At 41.8% G+C, this 11,112-nt stretch overlaps 1 protein-coding gene across 1 annotated transcript in view; it reads right to left on the reverse strand.

Moving 5' to 3' along the window:
- GUCY2F (guanylate cyclase 2F, retinal) overlaps positions 1-10,663 on the reverse strand; it is a 45,845-nt gene extending 35,182 nt beyond the window's left edge. The window contains exons 1-4 of the mRNA XM_065730321.1: positions 9,925-10,663; positions 8,050-8,351; positions 6,444-6,798; positions 2,895-2,979 (exon numbers count right to left, since the gene is read on the reverse strand). Coding sequence (XP_065586393.1) covers positions 2,895-2,979; positions 6,444-6,798; positions 8,050-8,351; positions 9,925-10,663 — 1,481 coding nt within the window. The remainder of the gene's footprint in view (positions 1-2,894; positions 2,980-6,443; positions 6,799-8,049; positions 8,352-9,924) is intronic.
- Positions 10,664-11,112: the final 449 nt, after the last annotated feature.

Below are 11,112 nucleotides of genomic sequence, written 5' to 3' on the forward strand. Positions count from 1 at the left end.
GGCTGGACACGGGTGGGAGCATGATTATCTGGCTTGGCTGAAATCCTTCCACTAAAGCAACAAGGGCTGCCCAATTCACAGATGGATAAAGCTGTAATTCCAAAGAATCTCATCACAAACAGACATTTTGAGTCAATCTGCTCACAAGTGTACAATCTGCTTACAAGTGGTGGAAAAAACTGCCACTGCAATGGTCTTAACTGTGAGGTGCTTGGCTCTGGGGCAGATGCATTCCATACTAAAACAAAGAAGCATCTGAGAGGGGAGCCCACGTCAAGGAGCAGTTGTGGGAGGGAGCCAGGGGTTGGAAATGGATGGGATTTGAGAGCCCTTCCAACGAAAGCCATTCTATGATTCAAGTGTAAACTGGATGTGTATGCAATGCGTAATTTGTTTTGCTTAATTTTCTTTTTCATTGTCCATCAGGAGAGAATATTAAGTTTTAATAGACCAGCCTATCTATTTGGGAAAGAAACAGACAGAAGGAAAGGCTACAAGGGGTGAGCAGTTTGCTGTGCATGTCAGTGCAACGTGAAGGTCTTGGAAGTAGAACTGCTGAGCCAATGCTTTTCTTCTCCATCATGAGTGATTAGATAAAAGCAGAAGACTGCTGATTCAGATCTACTTGCAGGATCTGAGCCAGACAGGATGCCTATCTCATACGGTGCTGCACAGGACAAATATGCTTCAGGCACCTCCCCAGGATGCTACTAAATGTTTTCTAAGGGATGACTCTGGACACCTTTATAGACTTCTAGATTTACAAAAATGCCACAGAGAAGTCAGAAAATTCAACGCACTTATCAGGGATTATCTGCTACTTGCTCATCTTCTCTAGAATTGACAAGGCAGAAAAGATCACAGCATGAAAGGATGCACTGACAAGGACTGTGTGGTCATGGGCTAGTTCAGACGGGTTTGCACAAACCAGTATGAAACATTCCAGTGTTTCACTGGGATTCATCTGGTGTTAACACTCAGCACACAATCATTTTACGGACCAGGGAAAGAGGCTGAAGTCGCACACTGTTTTTTTTTTGAACCCACTCTTTCAGGGTGGATTCAAAGGAAGGATTCTCATTGCTCTTGTTATCATGTTTTTTGTTCAGAGAACTCTGTTCATGCTCCAGCACATGTTTGATCATCTGCTAAGACAACTAAAACTATTCCCCAAGAGCATATTTGATCCCCTTGGCAGTAGGATTCCTTTTACTAACCAAACTGTGGAAGGATTTGTTTTGTAAAATATCCACAGATTACAGTGATTTACTTTTTCATTGCATGCATCACCCTGGACACTATAGAATAGCACAGCTTTTTGGAGTTCAGAGTTCATCCATACACCTACATCACTTTGGCTTGTTTATTATCACCTTTCTCTTAGTGTTTTTTCTTCCAAGACATCCAAGTCAGCTCCACACAAAAAACTCATTGCTCACATACCCTTCAGCTGTCCTCCTGAAAACCTGGCTCCATCATTCACATCCTCTCCCCCAAGCATGGAGGAAAGCACTCTGCTTCCCATAGCAAAGCACAGAGAGCAGAGTGACTCATTTAGGGTCATGCAGCAGATCCCTGGCAGAGCTTAGACCAGTGCTCCCCCATCTGAACTCAGTCCGTGCAGTGGTTTAAATTTAGTCCCAGACATGCCCTTCTCTGACATAAATCACTGTCTGAGTCATGCTAGACATTTTATTTCCCTCTGCAGATGGTCATACGTCTTTACTCAGGACTAAGCCTTCCCAGGCACAGTCTGGTACTTGTGGAACAGCTTAGACATAGAGTAGGCAGAAAAAATTGTCTTTTATTTGTTTAATTGTAGAGGCTAGTGGCCAAGTCACCAGAAGCAGCTGTGCGTCACAAGCTGTGGAGCTTCTGGGGTGGTGCTTTTTGGGTGGCCTTATTGTCATCTAGGTTTGGAGGGATGATTCAGGAGTGAAGAGAAAATGTGTCTGGGGATTATTTGACAGGCAGAGCTGGGTGGGATGATACAGGAGCCTTGCTCTGTTGAATAAGTTGCTGCAGAGTACGTGCCTTCTAATTCCAGTCTTGTGCTACGTAGATATCACCAGTGACAGAGAGATTCCCTCATGGAGGAGTTTGGATTGGAAGACTGCATTAGGTTATGGCTACACTGTCCTTGCCAAGAAGCAACCCACCAAGTCCACACTGGCTCATGTCCACCTTGGACACAAAGCTGGGATACAAGTGCAATTTATACAACTGGTAGAAACTGCTGTTGGGTTTTTTTGCTTCAAAGTAATTCTCATACTCAACCGAATAAATAGGAAATGTGAGTGACCAGGAAACAGGGCTCCATCTCATAATAGGGAATAAACTAGATTGATACTAAAAATGTATTCTAATTAATTGCTTCAAATTCACTCCAGAGAGAGCCTTTCCCCCTAACACATAGGAAAAAAAAAAGCACGAAGGATCAGCCTGTGTGTTTTGTAGGAAAAATAATCCTATTAGAGACTGAAAAGCAGGGAAGAATGATCTGGAGTATGAAAAAAGAGACTTAACATGGCAGCTCACTCCATCTCTACCCTGATGTTCTCAAGGCAGATTCTTATTGTATATATTGTATTGTTTTCCTATGGCATACTTTGCACTTCCAAAGTGGTAGTAATCTTCCTGATGCTTCAAGCTATCATCCAGTTAATCATTCCAGCAGCTGACAGAAATCTGGGCTGGATTAAGTGTGAAATGACTCCCTCTGAGACTGCAGAACCAATGCCCACAGTGTTCAAGCCACAATCAGTAAACTGAAGAGATGTTTCTCTGGAAAGCAAAGACCACAATCAAATCTACAACACATGCTCCAAACTGCTGGTAAGCCTCCCACAGAAAGCAAAACTGGCACTAAATCAAATATGTTCTGCAGTTCTCACCTGATGAGATAAGCCAGTCCCACAGCACAGAGCACCAGGGCAAATACCAGCATTGCTCCCAAGATCATGATTTTAGGCTCAATCCCTGTGCAAAGAGGGGTGAAAAAAATAGCAGTGGATTAGAAAATCTCTTTAATTTAGGGAATAGCATTAAAATTGCCAACGTTAGACCATTAGACTGTGAAATCAAATATTCACCTAGAAGAATGTTAGAAAATAATTCTTATTCGTTATTTACAAATACAAAAATGTTGATTTTATCTGCATGAAACTACTTTTGTTATTTACTTACATGCACTTTTTTCTATTCCAGATATATATTAATTAAATAAGGACTGGGCTCACAAGTAAGAAATAAGATTTAGAAACAGCTTCTGTAAAGTTCATAACTTCTGAACATTTGACCCTCTTCTCTCCAGGAGCTGAACCACTGAAAAACCTTTATCATGTGATACCAAACTGACTGCCAGTGTAAGCCACCAATCCATCTGGGATTTTTCACTCCCTGCTGCAAATGTTTAACACTGAAAAAAAGGGAAGAGAGGAGGCTGAAGTCTTCCTCAGTGGGCTCACTGACATGCAGTACTGGAGACAGTTTGCTCATGAGTGGCTTTGTTAGAGAGCTGAGGGAAGTTGACACGAACGGATGAGCTCAGTCCCAGTGGGAAGGGTTTGCTGTCTTTACCTCTTCTGTCTTCTATTTATTTTTATTTTATTCTGTTTGTGTTCAGAGATCCTTCAACACAAAGAAACATGGAGAAATTTGGAATGCTTGAAGGATCATGACTCTAAGACTCCCTTGCATCTATATCACGGCTCACCCTGGGAGCACTGAGGCTTTCCCAGTGAAAGCTGTATGAATTTTTGAAAATTGGTATAATTTTCATGAAAAGACAGAGCATTTTAGCTGACATTTTCCTGCCAGATTTGGACTCACTTTTTGCTTCAGCCCAAGGCTCCTGTCCCTGATTGTGATATGCATGAAAGTCATTCTGCATTCATGTTCTAGCCTGGATCTAGGTCTAAGCACCTCCCTCTGAGAAGAAATACAGGTACTATAAAAAGCGAATGCTACACAACAATTTCTGAACCTTGCAGACAGTATATAGGTGTAAACCAAAATTTCATTCCACCAACATGCAATAGAAAAGCTTTCTCCAGGAGGTGTCACCTTGAGTATGAGGTTGAGAAGGATCCCACCAGGCAGTCCTGAAAACCAGAGTTTATCCTAGGAGACAAAGGGGCTGCCAAAGCCATGCCTCCCATCCAGAAGGATTAGGATGTGTGAATCAAAGAATCACTCAGACTGGAAAAGACTACTACAATCAAGTCTAACCCCAGCCCATCCCTGCCATGTCCTCAAAACTATGTCCCTCAGTGCCATATCTCCATGTTTCTTGAATACCTCCAAGGATGGCGACTCCATGACTTCCCTGGGCAGCCTGTTTCAATGTATTACTATTCTTTTTGAGAATAATTTTTTCCTAATTTTTCCTGATATCCAATCTGAAACTTTCCTGGCACAACTTAAGGCCATTTTTTGGGATGAAGGGTCAAATCCCTCCTGAACAAAATGATACTACAGGGTAGGGGCATGAAAATCCTGTAGAATCATAGAATTGTTTGAACTGAGAGGGATCTTTAAAAGCCATCTGGTCCAACTCCCCTGCAATGAACAGGGACACCTACAGCTCTATCAGGTGCTCAAAGCCCTGACCAGCCTATCTTTGAATGTCTCCACGGATGGGACATCCACCACATCTCTGGGCAACTTGTTCTAGTGCTTCACTACACTTATGGTAAAACAAAAAATGTTTTCCTTATATCCAGTCTAAACCATCCCTCTTCTAGTTTGAAAGTATTTCCTTTGGCCTATCACAACAGATCCTCCTGAAGAGTCTGTCCCTTCGTGTCTCTTCATGGCCTTCTAACAGTTTCAGAGAGATTCTGTATGCCAGACCATTTCATAGTCAGAATAACGTGGAGTTTATGAATTTATTAATATTCCATTCTGTATTTGCTTTTTTTTTTTTTTAACTATGTTGTTTCCTAAACTTCCTCAGGTGGCTCCCAGAGATTCTGATGAGGAATCCCATTCATGGTCATAAATCTCTGCAGGAGGTGCCGAGAGGATGGAGTCTGGCTCTGCTCAGTTGGGCCCAGAGGGGTCCCTCACACCCTGGGCAGCACTGCTTTGCCATGTGCTGCCAGAACACTGACACCAAGACTGAGAGAAATTAAGAACTCTCCTCCTTAGAGACCTTCAGAAGCCATCTGGGAATGATCCAGACCTCCTCTTCCTCTCAGCATCATGGCAGTTTCACATCCACACCTCCTCCAGCCCTAAAACCATACATAAAACAGACTGGGTTCAATTCCAGTCACAAAATTTGCTCTCTGAAATATTAGTCACAATAATAAATCACCACTTAGTTGACAAATGCCTAGAGGTTTATAACTTTGTAAAGGTGTGAACATAAAATCTGATCTCTCTATAAATGAATGGGAAAAATCTGTAGACTGCAAAGAGAATCTGAATTGCCATACTGTTCCAAGAGACCATGTAGAATAAGATATATGGTGGCATTGTATTCGCCTCTTCTGCAGTTTATCAGAGGCTGTAAGATCAGTGCATCTCCAGTTTCCACGGAGCTACACTGGTAGGAGCTAGACTCAACAATCCTTATGAGTCCCTTCCAACTCAGGACATTCTACGACTATGATTTTATGATTTAAACCAGCTATGGCTGAATTAAGAGGAATGTTTTTCTCAGCTGCACAACAAAATATTCTGTAGAAGTGGTTAAGTTTGACTGAGTCTTATCCCAGAACAGAAGGAGTAAATACAAGCTATTATAAATAAATATATTAAGTGGAGGCTAAGTATCCTCCCCTGAGAGTTGGTTCCCTGTTAACTTCATAAATGCCTAAAATTAAAAACAATAAATAAAGCCAGTAGCCAGTCCAGCAAACCTAGACATATTTTTCTGCTCTTGTCTTCAGTGACCACTTCTGTTGCCTACTTTAAATCAGTTTGAGTTACGATTATTTTATTTTCTTGATCAGGTGAACTCTGTTAAACACCACAAACCTAACCAAATAAAGAAGCTGAGGTTATCCAGGAAGAGATAGTGAGAGCATCTGCAGATGTGCAGCCTGAAAAGACCGTCATAACACAAATATTCTTAGTGTGCCTCGTCCCTCAGAAGGGCAGGGACAGAGTGCTGAGCTGAGCCTCTGGCATATAATGGTTGCTATCTGGCAGACATTAGCTGCTGTCAAACTGATGGATGTCGACCATTAAATCTGAAAAACTATTCTAAGCACACGAGGGTGACAACATCACTGACCTAAAAACAATGAAAGTCTTGTAGATCAGTAGTAGGATCTCTGCATGGGATTGCCACTACTATTAACATGTGAATTTCTTGGGTTTAGTCTTTTCTCTTTGAGGAGATCTAATTTATGTGACAGTCACTCCAAGTAAGGGAGAAGATAAAATAAATAAGAAGCATGGGCCATTTGACCATACTACTTCATCTTTCTTACCTCCAGAGCAGATAACATCTGGATCAAACCAACAGCTGCAGTCTTCCTTGGGTGGGGCTCCACTGGGAAAGTGAATATCCTGACCTAGGGGTTTTACAGACTCTGAAGACATGTCCAGCAAGTGAGTTGGGAAGAGCTGGCTCCCACGACCATCCGTGTCCAGTACCACATAGTTGCACAGCCACTTCCCACAGCTGTCTGTCTCTACCCAGTGGCTAAATCCATGGAAACTGACATTTCTTGTATACTCTGTTATATTAGTTCCCGAGACCCAGGCTCCATTCCTCCGCGCATTGTTTATTGCCACTGCCATGAAATAAATGGCATCATAGAGTGTCCCAAAGAGTGGAGAAACCTGAAGTTACAGGAGAAATTAAGGTCATGATATAGTGGTGTCAACCTCTGGTTTGACATCTGTGTCAAAAGATGTCACATTGCCTTAGCTGTAAACTCAAGGATTGAGACCTGGTTTTGCTCTCCAGGTTTGACATATGAAACTTCAGTCTGGTAACTAGGAGGTTATATTAGAGGACTTGGATATTTCACCTGCACTGAAGAATCCTACACTCAGTATGGTTAACATGGACTACTATTACAGAGAAGGAAAAGAAATGGATGCTTTCAAAGCATGAAAATTTCCTTCTGAAGAAGACATCCATGCAGATCTCATAAACTGTGCCTTAAAATTGCTTACAATTTTTTAAAGATCATAGTGAGATTTGAAGATTAGCATGGCCGAATCCTGTATGACAGATGACATATTCTCCAATTATCTTTCTGAAGTCTACAAGGTGGAATCTGATTGTCTTTTCTTTAATAGACTTTGAGATAATTATCCTAACATATTCAAAAACAAAATAAAACAACAACAACAACAAACTTTCACCTTAGATTCATGGAATCAATAAGGTTGGAAAAGATCACCCAGTCCAACAATCAACCCACCCCACTGAACACTGACCATGTCCCTCAGTGCCACATCTCCACAGTTCTCGAACACCTCTGGGGATGGTGCCTCCATCACCTCCCTGGGCAGCCTGTCCCAATGTGTTACCACTCTTTCTGAGAAAAAATTCTTTAATATCCAACCTGAAACTTCCCTGGTGCAACTTAAGGCCATTACCTCTCATCTTAACGGTGCTAAGAAGAATGAGGCAGCAATGATATTAATCATTTCCATCTAAATGCATCCATTGTTTTGTTTGTTGCATTCACACAAATATTCAGGCACATGGGCTTCATTTTCTGGTGCCTTAAAATATTCACAGACTTTATGTACTTTAAGGGAGACCACTTCATCTTGATTTGACTGCAGTTAGCATGTAGCAAAACTAATCTGAGAGCCTCAGAGGAAATCTCTTTCTCTTGGATTCCCACTGTGGTTCTACAGTTGAACTAACTGACTGACAGCCAATGAAAATAATTTTATTTTCAAAGCAAATGCAGGTTACTTCCAACCTTCACCATATTTTTCTCAAAATACAAGTGCACACAGTCTGAGTTGTCTCTCCACTGTTCTTTCTATATAAGTATTGCCTGTCCCACATATTCTGTTACCATGTTCCAGGAAAGTCCAGAAAAAAAAAAGAAAAGAAAGAATATTTACCTCTGTATCTTTTAACTCACTGGCTATTTCACCATTTTCTTTAGCTTCCCTGAATGCATCATAAAATGTCCAGTTTCCAGAATCCAGTGTGATGGTCAGCACAGCATCATAAGCTTCCTGCAGCTTTCTGTCATTGTCGAGGACATAGAATGAGTTGTTTGGGTAAGGAAGGCTGTAAAGTAAAGTGTCATATGGAATGAAGACGTATCTTCCATCCGTTAGTCCCATTTCCTGTGCTTTTTTGAGTAAGGCGGCCTGTTCCTCCCCTCCAATGAGCACAGAATGCATGCACAGAAGGATAACTGAAACAAGGATCAAAGGCAGTGTTGTTAATCCATTTGGGCTTTTCAAAATTAAATAGCTCCCTCCAGTGAAAGATCTGTGTGAACTGCCGTACCAGGTCAGACACTTATGGTCCCCTACCCACAGACTAAGCCAGAAAAGTTGGGAATTGTGCTCGTCTTGTTTGATCTCTGCAGGTCTGCAACATCTAGAAAAGGAGGCTGTGAGCTTTACCCATTCCTGGAGTTGTACAGAAGGATGACTGCTGAGAAATTTTGACAAAAGTGAGCCACAGGCTAACATGCAGTGTAAAGATGACCCTTTGCTCTCATTGTCTGAGACACAATCTTTCCCTTTATGTGCACTGAGGTGACATGGTCCACACAACAATTAGCAGTGCCCAGGCTCTATCCACTCATCCTGCCACTAACTATATGGCTTTCAGGTTGGACACTGTCTCGTGTTATTTCTGGTCCATGGTTAACCACCCCTGAGTCTACATACATATCTGCACAAAATGACATCGTGCCAATGTCTCAGTATCTGGTGAAATACTGAAATATTTGGCTAATGGGATTTCCACAGTACTTATTGGCTCTAACACAGCATCGCAGAGTGGCTGAGGCTGGAGGCACTTCTGGATCCATCTGGTCTAACTCAGAGCAGGGTGCCCAGCACCATGTTGAGGGACTTTTGGAGATCTCCAAAGAGGAGACTCCAGTTCCTCCTGGGTGTCTGAATTACAGGAAACAAACAGATATGTGTAGGCAGAGATTTATGACATACTATTGCAAGGAGTTTAAGCTGGTCAGACGAATCATTTTTGAAGTGGAACTTGTTCCTTCCAATGATTGTGAAAGCAATCCATCATCTCTAACTCACATAGAGTGTTGAGAGGGTGATGAAATTAATTCATCCAAGGTGGATTTGGGTTCCAGCACAGATCTGAACACTGATAAAACTCCAAATAAGACAGCACCTTGCTGCTTTTGTTAGCTAAAACGCATCACCATCTGGATTTGCAGTACTGGTTGCAAAGGTATACATGCAGGACTGGAGCAGCATTATCTGTTTCCTGAATGTGTCTTTGAACCAGGAAAACTTTTATTCGCTTTTCTCAAGAGAAAACAGATCATTCTTTGTTACTAGTTAATACACCAGCAGGGACACTTCTATTGCTGTAGTGCATATAACACTGGATTTCACCTTCAGTACCTCAGTGAACACAGGTACTAAGCACACAGCATTTCCAAAACATGAGATTTCTGATAATCCATAATCAAAAACACTAACAATATAAAATTTTCCTATAAATTTCCCTGTTTATGCTTGACAGCATTGATACCCATCTTTATTAAGTACTATAGTTTCAGACATGCTGAATTCAGTGACATAGAAGAGTATTTTAGTCTCCCCCCTATCATATACAAAATGCCCAGCATTCTTTTACCTGAAGCTCTGCCTAAGTGAAGTTTAGATAAAATATTCTTCTTAACTTCAAAATTTCATTCTCTAGGCTACACTCAATAGATAACAATGGAGAAAGAAGTACAACAATAATAAAAGAAAAGGAATGAGACCCAAAGCACTTACTTTTAATGCCATTGACTTCTTTGATCTTGTTCCAAGTGTCTTCAATGCCTTTTTCTCCCTCACCCATGGACATAACGATGCCTACAGGTAGCCCCTGGCTCCTGAGTGCACTAGCTAACTTGTTGGATGTGTCCATCCAAACAGCCTGATTGGAAGCGATGATGCCAACATGAGCCAACTGAAAATATTTCATTATTGTAAACAAAACTCGGGTTGGAGAAGGCAGGGTTCTGGCAAATGCAGGGTGGTGGGTGGTAGAATCCAGTTTGTAGTTGATGCACATCCACGAGAAGATGGCTTTATTCCAGTTTTCCACTAAATATGTAGCCTCCTCACAGAAGCCAGGGTTCAAAGGGCCTACGAAAGCTGAGGAACTCTTTCTGAAGTCAATGAATCTAACCAAAGCTCTTGATGTCTCACACTCTTCTTGCAAGACCACATAATCCAACCTCTGGCCAAGATCTATTGAAGGATCTTTGCTTATTCGTTCCACTGCTAACCTGGCAGCCGCATGGGGGAAGGCTTTGGAAAAGAAGGGATCACAGTTCCAGGGTCCGAGCAGTCCAATTTTAAAAACAGTGCAACGTGTTGGGGAGATAAGTATGGTTATTCCCAACAGCACCCAACAGAGAGCATGGAAAAATGTCTTCATTGGGTTCCTATTATCGATATGATGCAATTCTGTGTGCCGTGGCAGCCCCCAGAGCAAGCTGTTAGGACCCAGTAGGAGAAATGGCATTGTTTTACAAGTAGGGAGACTTAAACTGAGTTCTTCAGACAGCCGAGGAGTGCATTACCAGCTTCTGGAAGAAAAGCAGATTACATTTGCCTTCCTGAATACAGATTTCTTCAGCACATGTAGATGCAGCTGAATCAGCCCAGATTACTCAACAGTTCTCAAGATGCAAGTGTGTGAGGTGCCAAGAACCAGTGTAGACCCATGGACACGGACCACGAAAGGCAGTGCACCACAAAGACAGCCATACAAATGATCTATTAAGCTTCCTGTAGTCATGAACTCCACACTTAATAAAAATGTTTTTAAATGTTTTGCTGTATATTTTGAAATAAGCCAGTGAAGCGAGATTCTGCTTACAGCAGAAAGCACAACCCATGAGTACTCTGTTTTTTCAGTTCTTTGGAAGGATCAGTCCCAAATCACACAGATGAACGTACACGTAAGAACAC

The sequence above is a fragment of the Cyrtonyx montezumae genome, unplaced genomic scaffold (genome assembly GCF_038088225.1).
Source record: "Cyrtonyx montezumae isolate F1298 unplaced genomic scaffold, pur_monq_1.0 scaffold_12, whole genome shotgun sequence".
Lineage (NCBI taxonomy): Eukaryota > Metazoa > Chordata > Aves > Galliformes > Odontophoridae > Cyrtonyx > Cyrtonyx montezumae.